The 23,179-nt window shown below is 36.8% G+C and overlaps 1 protein-coding gene across 9 annotated transcripts in view; it reads right to left on the bottom strand.

The window, feature by feature from the left end:
• The window catches only part of LOC126513430 (probable ATP-dependent RNA helicase DDX60), a 479,040-nt gene that overhangs the window by 216,606 nt on the left and 239,255 nt on the right, over positions 1-23,179 (bottom strand). For 6 of the 9 annotated variants that reach the window (XM_050161799.1, XM_050161798.1, XM_050161796.1 and 3 more), the window contains one exon: positions 20,504-20,608. The exons of 1 other annotated variant lie outside the window; for it this stretch is intronic. In XM_050161799.1, coding sequence (XP_050017756.1) covers positions 20,504-20,608 — 105 coding nt within the window. Of the gene's footprint in view, positions 1-10,752; positions 10,901-15,826; positions 15,864-20,503; positions 20,609-23,179 lie in introns of those variants that run through there. 2 more of the 9 variants (XM_050161797.1, XR_007595338.1) reach the window with 2 other exon arrangements.

The following is a 23,179-nucleotide window of genomic DNA, read 5'->3' as shown; positions in this document are numbered from 1 at the left end:
TATACCATTAGTCAACTAAGGGTCATGAGTATTATTTAAAAAGCTATTCTATAAAGTGATTAAATAGTATTAGCAAATTATTAGGAATACTGATAAGAAACAAATTCATTAACCAAATAATGTATGTACAAAAAAGAAAGAAAGAAAGAAAGAAAGAAAGAAAGAAAGAAAGAGAGGAAGATAGGAAAAGGTGTTCTGTGAAGGGTCTTTATTGAACAGGATAATTGAAAGGCTACCAAATTCTATGTCCTTGGATCCTTGCTCCCTTAAATAGTACAACAACATTGTTTTTTTCTTTTCACTCTATATCTTGTGGCCATACTTTTGGGGGAGTTTTTGCTGTTGTTGTTTTCTGGTGGTTTTTGTTTCTGGTACTCCAGAAAATATTGTAATCCACAATAGAGAAAAAAGGGTTCATTTCCTTTTCTACATAGGTGAGAAATAAATGAAAGCGGGATGCGGCCAGTAGAATAATGTTCCTCATCTAATTCAGATGTCCTCACCTAAATCCCCAGAAACCTGTAACCATGTTAGGCTCCATGTCAGTGCAGAATTACCATCACAGATGAAGCCACAGGTAAATCTTGAATGTAGGGGATTATTCTGGGTCCTCTAGGTGGAGCCAATAGACTTCTCCGTGAAACGTGGACACTTGATACACAGTCTCAGCTCTCTCCACTAAACATTCCTGACCTCAAAACCATAAAGAAATAGTGAGCAGGGAACGCCTAAAATGATGCAAACAAGCCTAAAGTTTGGGAAAGGACCAAGTATCCAGAAACCCAGTTTTACTCAAGGGAACACACTTTTGACTTTAGACCTCCAGAATGGTAAGATTTAAATAGGTTTATATCATTACATGATAACTTGTTACATCAGCATTAAGAAACTGGTACAAAGGTGTGAAGAAAGGAAGAAGAAACACCACACTGAACAGATCATAAAGGGTAGCTTTGGCTGAGATCAAGCACAATCTGACATCTTCCTTGCTTTTATTTTTTAGAATTTTGTCCCTACTGGAGATCTAGCTTCCCTGGGTCTTTACTCATCAACAAACTAAAATCTTTATCTGTGACATTAATTTACTTCTCCTGAGTTACAGACTAATCACTGTGATAATGTCCTCTTTTATCCACAGATATCAACATGGATGATATCCTATGATATCCACAACATATATAAATTTAACTATTTTTATACTTAACCCCAAATGTCACTTTCATAATGGTGTGTGTGTAAGTGTGTGTGTGTGTAAGAGAGACTGAAAGAGACAGATTCATTAACAACAATTTAATCCTTGGTCATCTTTAGCCAGTATATGGACTTCAGTATCAATGTTTCAATTACAAGTTATTTGTAGAGTTAATATCCTGAATCATTACTCCGTTTCCTTAATTCAGACATTCATTCACTTCTGACCACCCTCACTGTTGCACACGTTGAGACAATCTGACACATCTCCACCACATAGAAAGACTGTAGATCTATGCCACACCCACTGTTCTGTGTCCATGACGCTCAAAATATGCAGACCTATTTCTAAAATGTAACACCGAATTATCTTCTTGAATCAGACTCAGATTTCTTAGGAACCATAAAATAAACTAGGTTTTTCTTCTATAAGTCACCTTGTTCATGGTATCTTATCACAGCAACAGAAAAATAGCTAATACAGGGATTGTACATGTGGAAATAGACTTAACAATCCTTGTACTTCAAATATTTAAAAATGTCTCAAAACAATAATGCAGACACACTGGTTAGGTGAATGAATGAATTAATGTTCTTTTTTCAGCCTGGCTTTGGACTCAGCACTAGTATCTCTGGAGGCTTCTGGGTTTCTTGCAAGATTATGCTTTGGATAACTATGTGCCACCTCACCTAGAGATGCTATAGATAAGTGATTCTATACATCATGACCCCTTTCATCAGATATCTACATTATAACTCATAATAGTAGAAAACTTACAGTTATGAATTAACAATGAAATAATTGTGTAGTTTGGGGTCACCACACCATGGAAAACTGCAATACAGAGTCACAGCATTAGGAAGTTTGAGAACCACTGCCATAGATGAACAAAGCTATTCCCTCTGTTCTTGTGAGCCTCAAATTCACACTGTGTATATAAAAAATACATATAAGCCTAATTCAGCTCATATCAACGAAATAAAACAAATGATTGCTTATTAATGGTGCAATTATGATAAGCTTTATTGTCATTTGACAAAATAAAGAACCACTGCTGAAGTGCTGAAATGCATTTAAATTTAAGGGCTTAGGATGATGGTCATTTAACTCGTTAATATTATATGGACAATAATGGGATGCTCACACAAACGTGACATTCCTTGTGATTAACTGGGCCTTGATGTAGATCAAAACAGGAAGTGACTGTGCATTGACAGTCAGATAAACGCTGAATATAAATATAGGTTATAGCAAGTGACTCAAGAGCAAGCACATGATATAACCTGGAGACATGATGGCACCTCAAACACACTGTGTATTTGACATGATTTTGCAATTGGGATCATTGAGAATATTAGCATCTGAGATCAGTAGTGCTCTGGAATAGTTTCCTGATGGTGTGTAGTACCTGAGTCTGAGACTCTCTCTGGATTGATCTTAATCTCCAAAGTAACATGGAATTAATTATATTACAGATTATAACATAAAGGTTGTGGGGATGGGTGATTTTATAAACCCTTTAGGAAGTAGAAATTCATGATATGAAACAAGATCCACAACACGTTTCCATACCTGTATCATGAAACAAAACCTCAACATTTTCAAATTACTATTAAATTTCTGAAAAATAGGAAAGGAGTATTTCAACATGTAACATACCTGATAGATTTAATGGTAAGGGAAAAATCTTTCAACACCTGGTAAGCTGTCCCATAATGTATCCTAAATAACAGAAAAACTAAAATTAATGTTTCAAAATTATTTGCTATTATTGCTTAAACCCTTAAATGATGGTTGTCTTAGCCATGATCACAGAAGCTGTTTTGTCTTGTTTTCTTTTGTTTTTAACAATGGGTGGCTCACAATTGGTCACAGTGCTGCGGATAAGTGACTGCTGAGCACTAATACCTATTTGGAACATCTGTGTCACCTCACCAAGGCAGGACATCACAGAAGAGGAGACAAGAAGAACAAGAGCTGGAAGTGAGCGGAGTGCTGTGAAATGCCAGCTTCAGGGCATGGAATGACTCAAGACTCACAGCAGCTAAGGTCGCCTGCACAGGGTCTGTGCAAGAGAGGGACCACTAACATGCAGGCATGGATGAGAGATGGGACTATTAACATCAGCGGTGGATAAGAAGTAGGTTCATAGGACAACCAGGGCCCTGTGAGCGGAAGAGAGGAGAATCATTTCTCTACAGGATCATAGTCACTGGTGGGCCCCTGTGCTCCACACTCATGCAGTCAGCCCTGATAGAACTCAGTGGGTCCCAAAATGAAAGAAAACAAAATTCAAAGACTCAAAATGGGATGATGATTTGCTGGAGTGAAAGGGTACAACTGGGAAGAGATACAGGATATGGGAGGAAGTGTGATCCTATTGTTTTATATACAATTATAAGATTATCAATGAATAAGTTTAATAAAACAAAAATACTATTTGATAATACAGCAACTACTTTATTGACAATAATAAATCAGGTTGAATAGACAACCAGGTTTCTGGGGACTATCAAAAACTTTTACACCACCTTAATTTAATAAAGATGATTCAATTTTTATGTCAAATGTATATTTAATTTCTTAGTGTATTTGCCTCTAGATATATGTGTTTAGCACTGGGGCCAATATTTCCCTGATAATCGATATCTAATATACTTGTCATGACTTGAAGTTAACAAATGAGAAAATACCTATTGACCTGGTCAAACCTCACAAGGGATCCTTGCTTACAGCAGTAAAGTGCATATGTGTTAAGTGGCATGTCTTAAGTTTTCTTCCATGACTGTCCAACTTTTGTGGCCACAATACTGTGTCCACAGCAATTGTATAGAGATTGACCTAAATAATACTTGGTTCTTCTTACACTTACAGAAATGCCTTTCCTGGAAGCTAAAATAACTGTCTCAGAACCAGATTTGAAAACTAGATAATTTATATTCTCTCAGGCCTTAAGCCATACCAGATTGTTTCTTGTCATTAAAAAAACAAATTATGCCTAAGTAGAACTGTAATATAAAGATATATTTTATATTCACATAGACACATTTAGAGTAAATATTTAGATCAAGTGAGTTGGCCCTAAATGACAAATTTTTGCTGACAAACTAGAAATAAAAATAATATAGAATATGTCAACATCTTTGCCATCAGTCTGAAAGTGAAAACTAATATGCTTGGCAGTAATAATCAATTCTTGAAATTGTCAGGAGAAAACATACCTATTGTCCTGTGTTAATGCCTCAAGGGATCCATGCTTATAAAAGTCAAGTGCATATGCATTAAGTGGCAATTTTCTTCCTGTAATATCGAATCTCTGTGGCCACAGCACTGGAGCTTGGATATGACCAATACCAATTGAGTGCAGAATAACCTAAAAACATAGAATTTTTGAATGGTTATTCACAAGAACAGAAGACCTTTAACTTGGAACTTGTAGTTATTTCATCTTCATCAATGCTCTTCAAGAACACTCAGTTGGTAGAAGAGCAGGTGCCTTTTGCACACACTGAGGCAGAGCATCCTAGAGCATGGCTTGGCTCCATCTGCAAATAGAATTGCCCCACAACATGTTGATGGCAAATCCACCAGTCTTTCTGGAATAAAGCAAGACTGACTAGGAAAAAAAAAGATAAATGAAAAATTTTAATGTCTCCTTAACAATTCTGAGAATAACTTTGCAAATGGGGTTTCACAGAGCAGGAGGCCTGCATGTCACAAGAGAAAATTCAACTAAATGTGTATAATGAGCCTCAGAATCAACACCCAGATTAAAAAGAGTAGAGAAATGATAGAACAAAAACAATAAAATAAGAGAAGAAAGTAAATAAGTTGTTTTTTGTATCTGTTCATTTAGCAAAATCTCTGCCTCATGTGAAAAAAACAGGAGTTCTGATACAGTGCTAGTGATACTATAAACTGGCCCAAGAACTTGTAAAAAACTCAAGAGTATAGTTGTCTTCTTTGTGTACTCTTTACTCTTTGATTTTTGGGGGTATGCAACTAAGATCCCAAATAAATCACAGAGACTTATTCTTAATTATGAATGTCTTGCCTTAGCTTGACTTATTTCTAGCCAGCTCTTCTTAACTTAAATTATCCCACATAATGCCTGAGATCTTTTGCTTCTGGGCTTTTAACTTTCTCTATTTCTGTATACCTTTATTTACTTCTTACTCCATGACTTGCTGTTATTTGAGTGACTACCCCACATACACCTGGAGTCCTTCTGCTTATCCTACTTCTCAATCTTTCTTCCCAGATTTCTCCTCCTATTTATTCTCTATGCCTGGTAGCCCTGCCTATTCCTTTGCTGCACTATTGGCTGTCCAGGTCTTTATTAATACAATCAGGCATTTTAGGCAGGCAAAGTAACAGCTTCACAGAGTTAAACAAATGCAACACAAAAGAATGCAACACATCTTTGCATCATTACACAAAAGTTCTACAGCATAAACAAGTACAGCAAATCTTTAATATTATACAACACTAGCATGGTTTGGAAGTCTTGGGAAACAGATATGAAAATTTTAATATTTCTATTTTTTATGACCCAGAAAATTACACTAAGAGAAAGAAGCACACTTACACCTAACAGAAAGTAGCACACAAATACCAAACATTAATACTACTCTTTGTATCAACAGAGAATTAAAGACTGACCAAACATTAACAGAAAGCAGAGTAATGTATAGTTTTATATTACGAAGTATTATGGTGTTTAGAAAATAAATTAGAGCTTCATGTCAAAACATGCTGTGGGATAATGCTTTTTTACACTGTAAATTTGTCATTTGTATTGGTTAACTAAAATGCTGATTGGCCTGTAGCCACAGTGGAAGTATAGATGGGGCAACCAGACTAAGAGACTTCTGTGATGAGGAAAGGCAGAGATGGAGTCATCAACTAGAAAAAGAGGAGGCAAGATGAGAATGCCTTACTGAAAAAAAGCTATCAAGCCTCACGACTAAACATAATTTTATGATATGGGTTAATTTAAGTTGTAAGAGCTAGTTAGTAATAAGCTTGGACAATAGGCCAAATAGTTCATAACTAATATAAGCCTCTGTGTGTTTATTTGGGACTGAATTGCTGTGAGATGGTGGGACAACAACTTCTGTCTACAAATGGCACCCAAAGATTTGGCAAGAATTTTTATGTAAATCTGGAGAAAACTTGAAAAAAAAAAAAGGATTCTAGACAGATAAGAACAAAGTCAAGCCCAGTTTTTCAATAACCATCTTTACTCCAGTAGGCTCTGTTTTCTGGCTGTGTTCAGAGGAAGACTCCCTTTTTTTAAAAAAGGCTTCTTGACTCAGAGTTAGCAGTGAAAAACTCCCAGCTCTTCTAAGAGGCCTGTCACCATACACTTAAATGTTGTTTATGAACAGTTGATAGCATGCCTCTTGGTGGTGGCATGGTCCTAGGAACTCCACAGAGTTGTGGCAAAAAAATGTAGCTCCTACCTAACATAGCTAGTACCTCCACCATGAAGCTAGACTCTCAGGAATCCAAGGAGTGAGGTGAATCCATCTGCCAAAGCTGCTGTTTTAATCCTAGTCATGCCACTTAGATTAAAGATTTATGTGGCCAGAAAAAGAGACAGACATATACATGAAGACAGATTCAGACCAGGGGGAAAAAAACTCTTTAAATAATTTTCAGTGTGTTTGAAACTATACATAAACTTGGGAGAGAAAAGAAAAAGGATAGAAAAAGTCCTAAAAAAAAAAAAAAAGAAATAGATAGTTGGAAATGGCGGCACATGCCTTTAATCCCAGCCCTTGGGATGTAGAGGCAGGCATATCTCTCTGATTTTGGGAACAACCTGGTCTACAGTATGACTTCCAGTACTGTCAATGATACACAGAGAAACCTTGTCTTAAAAAAAAACAAAAGTTAGAAAAGAAAAGAAAAGAAATAGTGTAAAAAAAAGCGATGTGAAGATGGAAAATACACAGAGAATCTGGATATTGTATGTTTCTGAATTGTTTGACAGCTGCGGAAGGAACAACAGCTGCTAAAAGACATTGAATTATAAATACTGCTAGATTAACAGAACCTATATATTTTGAAAATGCCCTGACTTCAAATTTTAAGTCAAAAGATAAGTTACTTTGGAGAAGAGGTTTTGCTTTCATTTCCACAAGAAATGAGAGGTTGTGGCTTTATTCTTCATTAAGAAAAATAAGGTTTGATTGAGGAAGACCTCCTGAAAAATCTTTGATGGGAACAGACAGATGATCCAACATTTCAGAAGATGCAGTTTCTTCAGAGATCTACATCCAGAGCAGTTTCAAGGTTGCTGGCTGAGATGATTCAGCCTCACAGAATATTCCATAATCCTAAAGACTTGATCATAATCCTAAATTTTCTTTTGGTCCACATAAGAATACCAGTGTCCCCAGTCATCAGGAAGTATCCTAGAAAACTATGTTCACATTCCCCAAAAATGGATTATGGATGTTTGTCTTTGTTTAGTGTGTTGGTTACAAGTTGTTATGGACAATGGTCAAAAAATAGGCAGCTAAATAAAGGAGATGAGATTCAGGGTCATGTTTTGAAAAGAAAAAGGGGGAAGTGCGATGGGATAATGTTCTTGTACACTGTAAAGATTTGTCACTAATATTGGTTTAATAAAACGCTAATTGGCTACTAACCAAGCAGCAAATGTAGGCAGGACAATCAGATGAAGAGAATTCTGGGAAGAGGAAAGGCAGAGATGCAGTCATCATCCAGAAGCAGAAAAAGCAAGATGAGAATGCTACACTGATATAAGGTACCAAGTCACATGACTAAACATAGATAAGAATTATAGGTTAAGTTATAAGAGCTAGTAAGTAATAACTACAAAATCATGGGTGAATCTTACAGACATAAAACAAAACACAAGACAAGATACTTTCAGGAGAGTACAATTAACCATCCCTTTACTTTTGTAAAATTAAACACAAGCATAAAAAATAGTAATTTATAAAATGAATTATTTTCAGAAGAATTTGGAAATTTAGGCAACTTTAGTGGATCACAAGGAAATAAAATACAGGAGAGGCATGAGTCCTCATTTCATGTGTGTTCCTCTCTTCATAAGCCACCCAGAGATACTAGAATATAGCATTAAACTAACAAATAATACAAGTAAGTGAAATTTCTAGAGATTGCAACTTATTTACTTACTGTAGTAAAACAAATTTATATAACATGAATTAAGTCAAGCAAAAAGCAGGCTATATTCAAGTAAAATGAGTCTAAATACCTATAACAGATGCTTCAAAATGAAGGAAACAGAAGCAGAAGCTGCTTTCTAGAACTCTGTGGGCAGCGAGGGTAAGTGGGAACCCTCATGGGAACTCAGGCATGCACCTAAGTCTCTTCTAATTGATGCTGAGAGGAAATGAATTCATGCATGCACCTTCTAATAGATGCTGATACTGCAGCAACAAGACTCAGACTTTCTAGATAATTCTTATTGTATAAACACCCATCTGAATTTTCATGGAAATCCTACATGGAAGAAAGAAAGTAAAGGTGGTTGCTACATTTCATAAATTGAGTTAATTGCATAATAAACAGAGAACAGAATTATTTTGCTATTGTCTTCTCCCTTCTCCTCTTCTTCCTCCATTCCCTTCTCATTTTGAAACAGGAAGGTACTATAGCCTTGATGTGGGATTCTCCTCTGTATTCTGTGAATATGATTATTTAATAAAGAAAGCTGGTTTGAACCTATGGCAGAGTAGAGCAGAAGTAGGTGGGGAAGACAAAACCGAATGCTGGGAGAAAGAAGAGCAGAGTCAGAGAGAAGCCATTTGCCCACCAGAGACACATGCTGGGCACTTTACCTGGTAAGCCACAGCCATGTGGCAATACACAGATTAATGGAGATGGGTTAAATTAATATATAAGGGCTAGCAAATAAGAAGCTAGGGCTAATGGGCCAAACGGTGATTTAATTGATGTAGTTTATGTGAGGTTATTTTGGTTCTGGGCAATGGGAACCAACAAGCAGCTCTCTCCTTCTACAAAGTCTTGCCTGAAACTCATTATGTAATAGTCAAATATGTAGCAGCCCTCCTGTCTAAGCAGCCCCAGTTAAGCTGAGCATCCCTAGTTATGTGATGGGCATGAGCCATTACATCCATCTTGGGAAAGGAAATGATAATGCATAAAAATTATTGTTGCTTTTTCAACATACATAACTACTAATCTCTTACACATCCAACCAGTTTTTTTTTATAGTCATCCATACAAAATAAAGAAGTCACAACTCCTAAAAATTATTTTCCTTTAATTTTTTTTCTCATTATGCTATGGCTGGCTGATATTTATGGGAGACCCAGATTTTCTGGAAAGAAACGTGGGATGGATGGCTGGCAGGAGAGAGGGAATGGTGGGAGAGGAACTAGCAGGAAAGGGGGGAAGGGAAGCAAAACTGTGATCTGTGATTGATCTTGGAAAACTAATTAATAAATGAAAACACTTTTCATACAATGGAAAGTGTAATATTTTATCATCTGTATGCTTGCCTTCCACAGCCTCGACAGCAGTCTGTTACAGTATACGACTCTGACTGGAGCAAGCCCCCCCGAGAGACTGATTAATGAACATCACAATTTACTTACGTTATCTGAAACTCCTGGACGAAGCAAATCCACATCAAAGTTTCCAGACAGACAAACAAATGGTGAAACTGCCGTCCTTCCTTCCCTGCAGCTCATCAGGTGAGACGCAAGTGGCGAGTCTTCACGTTCCTTACCTGTGAATTCTGATCAGAACAGGCTGAGATAGATCCCTTTTGTTCTTCCTTTAGTTTTTGTTTTTAGACCATGATGGGGAGACCCACAGAAAGAGCAGAGTAGACCAAGTGGGAGATTACTGACTCTGGACTGAGAGCAAAGAAACCTGAATAAGACCAAACTAGGCCCCCTGAAGTGGGCGCCAGTTGTGTGGGTTGGGTAGTATGTGGGGCCACTAGCAGTGGGACTTGAACTCTCAGGAACCCATTCCCTATCATGAAATGCCTTGCTCCACCTAGATCCTGGGGATGGTGTTGGGGGTTGGTCCTGCCTCCAGTCATGCGACACTTCTGTGAGGAGTGAATGGAGGAGGGGTGGAAAGAAGGTGGGAGGAGCAGGAGAATGGGGAGGGGACTGGGATTGGCATCTAAAATAAAATTGTTATAATAATAATAATAATAATAATAATAATAATAATAATGAATGACTCTTTTTCTCTTGTCTCAGAGACATCTTTGCTTCATTTTCTAGAACTAAAGTTGGCCCTCAATCAAAACCATTTATTTATAAGTGATTCAAATTGGATTTAGTTTCCTTCTCCACTGCCCTTCTAACTGCCAATCACTAACCTCCTTTAGTTTTTATTTTCTCCAGAAAGAACCCAATTATTCTAAGGCAAACTGACTTTTCTGAAGTGCCAGCCTTCTGAGATAAAAATGGTAGAATTGGAGACTTGGAGCCAATGACCTGCATCCCTACCATCCATACATTTCCTTGGGCAGGATTATTACTAAATTGCTCCACAGGGAACTGAAACACACTTACCAATTTTTGACAAGGGGAGTTGATATTCCTGTTTCATATCAGCCAATCGGGACACAATTAGCAGAAAAGCAGCAAAGTCCTCTGTCACTTGTGTGTTGTACTCAAGCAGGGCCTCATTGAAGTCCTCAGGGAGGTCATCAAGGAACACCTAAATCCCAAAGGTTTTTCAGAGAGCAGAGAACACCTTACTTAAAAACTGAGAATTTGAAGCATTGAAAGTAAAAGACCACACAGTATAACTTTATTGTTTTCAATAAAACCACTTTTTCTTCTTTTCTTGATTGAACTGAGGTTAATTTTTTTGTTCTTACTTGCACTTGAAAAACAAATGCTCTACTCATAGCACTTGCTCTGAAGCTCCCTAATGAAATCAGCTCTTGTAAGAGCAGAAGCATGTCCTCAACTGCTACTGGACTCAGGACTTCAAAGGATCTAGGAACAGGTATGTAGAGCAAAGAAGATAGAGCATATTTTCAGGTTCAGAATCAACTGCACCTGATTGAGAGGTTTTGAAACTCTCACTGTCTTCATTGGGTTAACACAATTTATTTTTCAACCTGTAAACATGGAAGTGCTATAATCTCTAATTTTCTTTTTTTTTTGTAGTTCTTTGATGGTAAACTGCAAACTATAAAGCATGCCTCCACAATATATCTTTATTTAAGACTTCTGGACCTGAAGAATTGTGCAGAAAAGACTTCTGCCTTTATCACCTATGGCATCAGTGCTACATCAGGAAGTTACATGGACATTCCTTAAAGAGTCAACTCAAGGCAGCAAGAAAAGCAGAAAGGGTGCTATGAAAGATCTCATGGAAATAAATACGACTGTTTTAATTAAACAGACAAATGCACCTTTTCAAAAATGACCAAACAAGATGATAATATTAAATTGTAAAACTGTTCTACGATTTAGACTTTAGGAGTCAAAGGACAGTTTCCCAGAAAGCTTTGTAATGCTTTCTCAGAGATGACACTGTGACATACAGTCATATCTCAAGACACTCGTTCAAACAATGTAGGCGGCTTTGGGGCTTAAAAGTGTAATTATCTGCATTTCCATATGTGTGTACATGAATATGTGTTTGAGTGCTCTCCACCATATTTTTTTAAGCAATGCCTCTCACCATTCCTATAGCTCTCCAATTAGGCTAGCCTGCCCAAGCCAGCTCCGGGGATCCACATTTCTCTGCCATTTTAGTTCTGGGATAACAAAGTGTGTCACCATGTACATCTTTACATATGGGTACTAGGAATCCACACTCAGATCCTTATGAGTGCATGGCAAGAACTGTATCAAGTCATCTTCCCAGGCCTTTTACATCTGTTCACTTATGTTGTATATTGATGCAATCATTTAAAATCATGACTGTACTTTCATCCTGTTTATCTTCAAGGCATGTAACCTTTGCACGGATTCACAGAGGGACTTTTAAGTTACAGATAAATATCACATGATTTTCAAAAGAAGCAAATTAGTATATAAAGTGCATTAATTAACCCACATTCATAAAACCCTATTGCTACTGAATCATTTCTGGCAGGATCTGTGTATTATTGTTAATAATTTTAGCAGAAGATTTTACCTTTGATTGATAAAACTTGATGTTAGCATCTTGGAACTTGGCTGGAATATATCTTCTTCCAAAAAGGTTTGCCAATACTAAGACCAGCTTTTCCATCACATCTTCAGAGAAATGTTTTGAGCCTGTAAAAAAAAAGTTTCATGTTATGTATGTGAAAATTATTACATCAGTTTTTTCACATTTAAAATATTGTTATGTTCATTTCATAGCAAATGTAGAATAACTTCAGCAGCAGATGCTTTTCATCTGTGCCTTTTTTAATTCCTGATTTTGCTTTTATTAGCATCCTTATCTTTCCTACTACAAATATTCTTATGTTTTGATCTAGACTTTGCTTATTTTGCCCTATCTCCCAGTGGCTGACCAAATTATGATGTCTTTGTCTTTGTCACAATTCTATGATTATATAGAAACACAACAACCATTTCAGTTCTTATAAAAGAAAGCGTGTAATTGGGGCTTATCTACAGTTTCAGAGGTTTTGTTTATTTTCACCCTTGCAGGGAGCATGGCAACACATAGGCAGATGTGGTGCTGGAAAAGCAGTTGAGAGTTCTACATCTGCATTGTCAGGCAGCAAGATGACAGTGAGCCTGGCTTGAGCTTTCAAAACTCTAAAGCATACCCCCAGTGACACACTGCCTCCAACAAGGCCATGCCTTCTTTAACAAGGCCATATATCCTAATCCTCCCAAACAGTGCCATTCTCAAATGAACCATGCTTTCAAACATATGAGCCTGTAAAGATCATTCCTACTCAGTCTACCACAGAGATCCTGCTATTGCAACTGCCAGTTGCCAAGTTAATGAGGAGCTGCACCAGATCCGAGAGAGAGAGAGAGAGAGAGAGAGAGAGAGAGAGAGAGAGAGAGAGAGACTCTGAACTTGATAAATTTTTGAAACCTCAAAACCCAACCCTGAGTGACATATTTCTTTTGTGAGATATTTGTACATTGTGTGAAAATGTATTTGCTGTAATTGGTGTAACAAAAAGATGAATAGTTAATAGCTAGGCAGGATGTATAGATGAAATTTCTGGGGTCAGAGAAGACTCTGGGAAAGAGAAAGGTAGAGTCACCTGTCACACGCAGAGAAGAAACAAGAGGTGTAAGATGGAAGAGAAGTAGCACCACATGGAAGAAGGTAGATTAGTACAAATGGATTAATCTAAGTTATAAGAGCTAATGGGACTAGTGTAAGTTGAGGCCATGAGTTATAATTTCATGATTAATAATAAGTCATTGTTTGACACAGACAGTCACAAAGAAAGTCCATCTGCACATTTCCTCCAACAAAGCTACGCCTTCTAATTCTTTCAAATAGTGCCATTCCCTGGTGAGCAAGTATTGAGCCCATAGGGGCCATGCTTATGCAAACCATGATAGCCTCTCTCACCTAGTCAATAATGTCTTATAACTTCTTGATACTTACCAGAAAAATATCCAAAACTAAACCTGCAGATAAACTTCCTCAACTCAGATGGCACAGTGACTCAAGGCACTGCATGTCAGCAGCATGTAAATAGTAGGAATGCTTTAAAAGTTGTGATAATCAACAATTGGGACCTAGCATCAGGCCAGTTATGCTTGAGTATTGGCTCTGACTTCTTAAAAGGTGAGAAGCACATCCTCTTATTTAATCTCTGTATTCATTCTTTATAAAGTTATCAATTTTGGCTATATCTGCCAACAATAAACACAACAACACTTTCTGTTGCCTGAAATAATTTCACCTGTTACAAATTTTGAGGAAACAAAACATTCTGAGTAGCCACAAAATGATACATTTTTTAAAACATAAAGTCAACAGGTTTTGTGCAAAGCAAAAAATACTTCCAACAGCAAGGGACAGAAGACAAAGCAGGAAGCTTTGAGGTCACCATGCACCAGGAAATATCACAACATTAAGCACAAATATTAGGAGAGAGCAATATTTATTTCAGAGACATGGTGTAAAGAATTTATTTTTACATGTATCAGAGACATACTCTAAAATATTTATTTTGAAATGTAGAACCCAAATGTTTTCCCAGAAAAACTGTATGGGATTTGTTATAATGACTATGCCCAAGATGGGCAAAATTTGTTATGCATAAGAGATCTAGTAAACATAATTAATGCAATATCAGATGCTGATGTATACTGTACAATTATATTCAAAGAAAATAGTGCTGCAGACAATATTTACAGATATTAATAGTTATTATCTGAGGGTAGAATTTTGGATTTCATATTTTAAGTGTTTTCCTGTGCTGTTATTCAAAGTTGATCATATGTTTAATTGCAAGGAAAGGGTTTATAAATATTGTATATTATGCAGTATGCTCAGAATCCTGGAGGAAACACACTTTTCAAGTCACAACTTACAGTGGTGAATATTTTAAAATCATTGTCACAGTATAGGACATCTATTACTACTGATTTCACTTTATCCTATTTGCAAACCCATAATTGGCCTATATAATTATCATTCTCCTTTTTTCCTAGCATGGGAAGATTTTATACACATATACATATAATTTTACATATATATAATATATTATATATCATTTGATAATAATCTATACTAATAATGACACATCTTTATATACTATATACATAATAATAAAATATTATTTTGATTATACACACATGCACATACACACTATATAACCCTCAAACTTACCTTCATGAGTTGGCTGACAGAGATTATGGAAAAGACCTCTTACAAGAAAACTGACAAAAACAAGATTAGACGGTTCATGGTAATGTAAATGTGATACAAGGCCAGCAAACCCTGTAGGGTTACCTTCTTGATCTATATGTCCCTAGAGAACAGAAATAATTTGTTAGTTTGACTCAACTCACAGAATTAGTAACAAGTAGATTATCCATTATCAGTTTAAAATACTACATGCCAATAAGGCTATAACCACCAAGTAGCCCAACTTTTAAAATTACACAAATTACAAGTAGCAGTACCCATTGTGTATTGTCTTCTAAGGTTTACAATAATGAAATGTGGTTAAAAACAAAAATCTAGGGTCAGACAGATAGCTGGCTCAGCAGTCAGCAGCACTTGCTGCTCTTCCAGACAACCTGAGCTCAGTTTTTTCAGAATCTACATTGAGACCCTCACAGTTAGCTACAACTCCAGTTTCAGGCCTTCTCATGTTTTCTTCTTGTCTCTACAAGCACTTATACCCACATAACATCTTCTCACACATGACACATATGTAGATAAAAGTTTTTTTTTTAATTAAAAAAAATTAAGTCTGGTACTTTAAAAATATAGATAGTAGCATATCTATTATACACACATATATACATACCACACCACAGACACACACACATACAGAGAGAGGTGAGGGAGAGAGAGAGAGAGAGAGAGAGAGAGAGAGAGAGAGAGAGAGAGAAGTGGGGAGAGAGAAGTTGCTTCCTACCTCTTTCACCAGGAACTGCAAAGAATATAAGAAGTAAAGCTTTAACATGTCTGTGACGCGGGGACGTTTGAAGGATAACAACGAGTGCCTCAGCACTGACAGTGCCTGCAAAGAAAAGCAATTTGATTTAGTAACATTAAGTGAAATGTCTTTGCAAGAGATAACGCAGGTCAAATTACATATGACACAAACATACACACACATATGTATCATATGTCTTATGCATATGTAATGTCATATCTCATGCATATATAATTTTAATTACAAGATTTGTACCTCTAAAGTACAATGTGAGTTCCCCCTTTACTACTTTATTCTTTTCCAAAGGCTGTCTCCTCTGACTACAGCACACAAGAAAAGGGGATGCTCTTAAAAGGTTCCTTTTTGTAGCAACAATATACAAAGTTCAATTAGATTTGATACAATACAATTGTCTTCATCATATAGCACATCACCTAATATAGCATGTATGTCCTTTAGCACACTGATGAGCACTGTGGAAGTTTGAATGACAATGGCCTCTTGGGCTAATGTGTTTGGATGCTTGTTCTCTGGTTTACGAAACTGTTAGGGAAGGATTATTAAGTGTAGGATTTAGGGCTTCAAAAACCCACGTCATTTCCAGTTAGCTCTCTGTCCCTACATTGTGGTACTGTCTCAGGCTGGGAAGCCTCATCCACTACTCCAGTGCCTCCCTTCCTGCTGCCCCACTCCTGTCATGATGATCATGGACTCAAAGTCTCCAGCATACCATTCCTTCTATAAGTTCCCTTGGTCATGGTCTTATCACTTTAGCAGAAAAGTGAATAAGATAAGCACAAAAAAACAAAATCTAAAGAAACAAAATTATCATCAAACAGACTGAGCAGAAAAGACATTATCAGTGTCAGAGCATGCAAAGCATAGTTTATTTTTGAGGGGGTCTAGATATACTATTTTATATCTAGGATGCTACTGCAAAAATATTAGAAAAAATTTGGCTGAAGCCAAAGGAGTGAAAACGTTCCTTCAACTCTAGTGTCAAACAACACTCTTGTATGTGCAGTATTCAACTTCTCTCTAAAATATCTATGAAGTCACAATAAAAGCAAACTTCCTTAGCACACCCAAATGTCAACCTCCCTGCTGTTAGGTTGGAGAGTTTATAGAATGCAGAAAAATATCTCTGCTGTCCTTAAAAAAAAGAAAAATTATTTTATTTTTCATTATGTGTATACATGGGGGGGTGTAGAACATGCAAGTACTCATGGTATTCAGAAGAGGACATCAGACCTCTTGGAGTTGCAGGGTGGTTTGGTACACCCAGTATGAGAGCTGGGAACTCAACTCAGGTCCTCGGCAACAACATTACCTACTCTTAACAACTAAGCCATATCTCCAGATACTACTGTATTTAAATCCAATATACTTAATGGTAGGACAGGAGGAGAAATAAAAGAGATGGACTCTCAATTTCCTTTGCAGTAGGTTACAAAGGGAACCAAAAGGTGAATTTACTACCAACCTCTTTTCCTTGTATGCTGGATTCAGAGGAGGCAGCTTTTGGAAAAGAGCAAAGTAAGAAGGGGATGTGAATTTTTTGCCTGTAATTATTTTGAAATAAACAAAAAGAGAAGACTCATATGACTATGTAGGCAGGAAAAAGTCAAATTAACTGTGTGAGGAAAGAGAGTAGCCTGGCTTCCATAGTTAGGAGACAGAATAGAATAAGTATGCTCTATGAAATACCAATACTGAAGGCTAAGAAACAGCCTGAGCACCGTATTGCGTGCTTTTTCTCACTAAATCTCTATATTTAAACGTGTGTGTGTGTGTGTGTGTGTGTGTGTGTGTGTGTGTGAAAGTAGAAGAGAGAGTGTTTGGATGAGGAAGAAGACAAGTGGTAGGAATGGAGAAATACAACAGATACATGGAGGAGGGATGTAAGGCATATGACATATAGTCTTGAAGTGTCATGATAAGCCCATCATTTTGGATGAAGAGTACATAATTTATAAAGCACGTTCTGAGGATTTTCTGCACACACTTTAAAAGGAGCACAGTAAGCAAAGGCTTCATATCATTCTTCTTTCTTCTCAAATATGCCAAAAAAAAGGAGAATTAATCCCCCTAGTTAAGTCTTTGAAAAAAATAGTAAGGGGTCAGAGAGACAGCTCCTCTGGTAAAGATGCTTGCATAAAAGCCTGGAGACCAGAGTTCAATCCTTTGAACCCACGTAAAGGTAGAAGAAAAAAAAAAAAAAAAAACAGAATCCACAAAGTTGTCTTCTGAACTTCACATGTGCTCCCTGACATTTGCATGCGCACACACACACACATATACAAATGATATATACATATGCAATAATAAGTAATGTATTTTATAATATCAAATAATAATAATAATAAATCTTATTAGAAAATGCACGTATCTCTACAGAGAAGTAAAAATTAAAAAGTGAAAATGGGGTCAACATATCGGCTCACTGCGTAAAGGCACTTATCACCAATAAGTACAACCAGAGTCAGACACCCAGGACCCAGGACCCAAGACCCAGAGCAGGAAAAGTGGGAAATGGGCTCCTGCAAATTGTCCTGAATTTGTTCTGTGTCTGCCACATGTGTGCCATGGGACATGCACAGAGAGGAAGAATGGAAGTGAGGGAAAGAGAGAGAAAGAGAGAAGAAAGGAAAGGAAGAAGGGAGGGAGGGAAGGAGCAAGAGAGGGAAGAAGGGATCGTGGGAGAAGACATTGTAAAAGAATTCAGAAATGAATAAACTTTGATATAAAACCAGCAAACCCGTCATGAAAATTTTGGAATTCTTATATCAGTAAGCAGTATCTGATTTAACTGGTTATAATAATTAATACGGGTTAAGAAAGACTAGGTTTCCTGGAGTCTGAATTTGGTCCCTAGACCATGCTGAAATCTAATCTCCCTTCTGGATTTCTTATTGAGGGCTGGGATGTAGGAAAATGATTAGAAGCAGAGGAAGTCTTAAGACTATAAGTTTCCCATATTGAAATCCTTATGGATTTTCAAGAAGATTGAACAGGAGAGGCCAGACAGGCTGGGACACTTCCTGTTCACCGAGTGACGTACTGTGATTCAGATACGCCAAGAAAGTTTTTCACTAGCTGCCAACATGCAGCCCCGAACCTCCGGAATCGTGAGCCAAAACAAATGTTTGTTCTTCATAGCTCACCCCACCTGTGGCATTCTGTAACAGCCAATAGAAAATGAACACAAGTCCTTCTAACAGTGTGTCATCACAAAAATGGAAGTTAAATCATCTAATTGTACGTTACAAATTCATGATCTCAGACTCACTTTTATCAGACCCTAAAACAGCAAGACAGTGTTCTGATTTTGTTTTGATGTCCACTTACTTACACCCTTATAAAGTGTACAATCATACCTTGAAAAAATTGTCTAAAAAACAAAATCCAACATAATAATGTGATCGTTTTGGTAGAACTAGTCATGAGTCCTTTTTGTTTTGTCCTATTTTGTTTTGGGTTTGTTTCTCAACTATCTACATTTTTCTAAACATTTTTAATCAACTTATATTTTGCCTTATGAAAAAATAAACTGTTACTTGAAAATTATAAAATAATCTTTTTGTTTCTGAATGGTAGAAACAGATGATAGCTGGCACCCTTTGGTACAAGACAATGCTGTCTATGATACTAGAAAACAATATCATGGGAACACCTTAGTTCCCACCCAGTCACAAATTCTGTCTGATAATGGAATGAACATAACTTATTCTTTGCTCCAGTGTTCTCCACCCCTCTCTAGAGAACATGGAGAAGCATCCTAAGCCTGATAACAGCACAGTAGAACACAGGCCAGCCAGACCATTGGTAGAGGCCCAAGCTGGGAGACACAGCACCTTTGCCTTGCCGTCCTCTGGGTCATCTGCCTTGGAGGTCAGCAGCAAGAGTCTCAGAATGAGTGAGATACTGAGAGGAAACTGACCTCTCAGTTCAGGCACTTTAGATTTTATGAGCTTTTGTATTTTAAACGGTGGAATATTAAAGAAGTAGACATCACCCAGAAGATCTTGCCCTCGTCTTCCAGCCCGACCAGACATCTGGAAACAGAGCAGAATCATGCTGTGAGAATCACCTGGGGTTTTTCCTAAGAGAACACAATGAGCTTCCAAATGATATAGTTTCTCCACCAGAAATCCAACTCTACCTGATCCCAGCTTTTCTATATGTCTGTGTATCTGTCCTTTTCTCACTACCTTGCAACTCCAGTTAAGTCAATCTCTGGAGCTGGGCAGAACATGGCAATTCTGCATGCACAGATTGTGGGAAAACAGCCAAACAATACCAGGAGAGTATGGAAGTTGGTTTGGAAACTGACTGTGTATCAAGAGCCAAGAAGAGTATTAAAGATGGCTCCAGAAAACCCATGCTTAGTAAATAAGAAAGTAAATGTTTCCCAGAAACTTTGAAATAGACCCTTTTTTGCAAAACACATTATTTAGTTTGTGTGCATGCCATGGGACAATCATGGTCATGCAGATTCTACAGACAAAAGAGGAGATTGGATGTCCTATCCGAGATCATACACATGATTAGCAGTGGTCACATAATCTCATAGCCCTATGCTTACTCAACACCAGCCAGGCACCAACAGTGATCTGCCATGTACTGGAGCATATTACTAAATTAGCAGTTAAAGGAAGTCTTTAACTTTCACTATTTCACCACTATACAGTATTGATGCATTAAGTTAATGTATATTTATTTACCTGTCTGAAATTTAAAGCATCCAGATAGACTGAGTTTTGAGCAAAAACCACAGATTTACAAGGCATGTTGACTCCTAAAGCGAGTGTTCCAGTAGCTGTTACCACCTAAAAGGAGAAAAATAGTGATTCCACACATCGACACTTTGGTAGAATACAAGCATTTCCATTCAGTTGCTCAAAGTTGTATTGAAGTCAATCACGGGTAGTGGGGCATGCCTTTAATCCCAGTACTCAGGAGGCAGAGGCAGGTGACTCTCTGAGTTCGAGGCCAGGCTGGTCTACAGAAGCTAGGTCAAGGCCAGGCTCCAAAACTACAGAGAAACCCTGTCTCANAAAAAAAAAAAAAAAAAAAAAAAAAAAAAAAAAAAAAAAAAAAAAAAAAAAAAAAAAAAAAAAAAAAAAAAAAAAAAAAAAACACTGTATTGAAATCTTGATTAAATTACAATGGGCAAACTGAGGGGATGATACATAATGTTTTTTTCTTATTTTGCAAACACAGATGGCACATTCTCAAATATAATCTGTTATGATACTGGTTGCTGTGCAAGGAATATACTTTAAACTGAATTGTGTGGTGAAAATGTCACAAAGGAATGTTGAGGCCATATCTAAAATAATTATCTTCTCTCATAACCATCTACCTTTCAGCTCTTTGCATTATTCCCTCAATATCCCTCAATATCACTGTGATTTCATTTACTCCTCAAAGACTAAAGTCCAAGTATCGTTCCCTGTTGTATCTCCAGAGCCAAGTAGCACATCTAGCATGGGGTAAGTGTTGCAGTAAGTACTGTTAGAAAAATCATGGAAAGGAATTTCTCCACGAGGGCAATAAATCTTTTACAAGCCTACTTCCTGATAATTTTTGCATCTACTAAAGTTTATTGAGAAGTGACTTAAGAACAAAATATATTTTCTTTTCTGTCATGAATTTGCATGATCACCAATCAGAAACAGAAAAGATTGTAAAGTTTATTCATATAATTAACTTCTTGTTCATTTTTTTCCTGAAATAGCTAGTATTTGTTGACTTCTCCTGTCTTGTTGTAGAACTGCCTTTTTGTACACTGTAAAGATGTGTCTTTGCCAAGACACCTTCTGATAGGTTTAATAAAGAGCTGGGTGGCCAATAATTAGATAGAAGGGGGTTAGGCAGGACTTCAAGGGACAGAGAAAACTCTAGGAAAAACAAATGTGGAGTCACTAGCCAGACATGGAGAGGAATCAAGAGGTGCAAGATGGAAACGAGATAATATTACATGGCAGAATGTAGACTAATAAAAGGGGGTTAATTTAGGTTATAAAAGATATTTGAAACAAACATCCTATAGTTCAAGGTGTCATAACTAATAATTAGTCTCCTACGTCAGTTTGTGCTCTGGTTTGTGATGATGTTTAAAGATGTGAAGTGATTTTTTTTCTAATTGTTTTGTAACTGGCATGTATGTCTCTGTCAGAATACTACTTATTAAATAATTTTTATTTCAATCTCTTTAACAAGCACAAACATTGAGGGAATAGGAGATTTATATTTAGAAAATGAACAGAACAAATACCTTCTTAAAATGTATTCTGTGATAAAGATATTACTATTTCTTTAGTGTCTCTTCTGTATCAGTTGAGTTATTCATCACTTCATTAGCAGCAAAGAAATTACTCTCAGATACTCCTTTCAGCCATGTCTCTTTCTATTTTTTTCCTTCTTCATTCTATCATTTTTTTCTTTTAGATTATGCCATACAAAAATTAAGGTTGATGATTTTTAGTAGTTAGCGTTAATTTTTACATATTACTCTAGATTCAGATTCGCTTAGTAATAATCTAAGGGCCCTCTGTATACTTTTCTATATTATTGCCATGAACCTTCCAAGGATGTACTAAAGAAAACATAATGAAGATGTGGCCTGAAGGCTATTTATGTCATTCTTCCTCTTGTTCCCCATCAATAAAAGGAGAAATTATATTCAGTACTGACAAATTTTAAGCTCTGTTGAGAAAAGCTGAAGCCCTGAGGAAGTGGATATCCATGCTTTCATTTCAGCTAACATATCAGAGAAACAACTTTCTCAAACTAGAATATAATTATTTTCCAAATCTTGGAGAGAATAGTTGTAACAAAGCCACATCAACAAACACTACATATAATATCAAAAGTGTAAGATAGAGCAAAGATCAACATAGAGATGCTGTATGTGTTTGTGTGCATATGTAAAGGTGTGGAGTGAGTGGCCCCAGTCACATAGAGCATATGCAATGATTCCCCAGTCAGTAAACAAAGTCTACAGCCCAAGATACATAGCTTCATATGAAAAAAAGTAAAGGAGTGGCTAAATCATGAACACTCTGTTTTATATACCCACATTTTCAAATTTTACAGTGAAAAATTGACCCACCCTAATGAAACCTTTCCTAAAGAGCATTTCCACTAACTGCTTTTCTTTGGCACTCATGGAGCTGTGATGAAAGCCAATGCCCCTTCTTGCCAAAATCTTGAGTAGAGCACCGTGTCTTTCGAAATTCACTCGTCTAAACACCATCTGCAATGACTAAAAGAAACAAGAGATTTAGAATATTAGCTTATCTAATTGTCAATGAGTCAGATGTTTAATGAAAATAGTTCATATATTGCATAACAACTTGGCCAAGGTCACTGTTTGACCTTTACTCGACACATGA

The sequence above is a fragment of the Alexandromys fortis genome, unplaced genomic scaffold (assembly GCF_014885135.2).
Source record: "Alexandromys fortis isolate MF-2015 unplaced genomic scaffold, M_Fortis_MF-2015_v1.1 scaffold_137, whole genome shotgun sequence".
Lineage (NCBI taxonomy): Eukaryota > Metazoa > Chordata > Mammalia > Rodentia > Cricetidae > Alexandromys > Alexandromys fortis.
The sequence above is the reverse complement of the archived record's forward strand: the minus strand, read 5'-3'. Positions and strand labels throughout refer to the sequence as shown.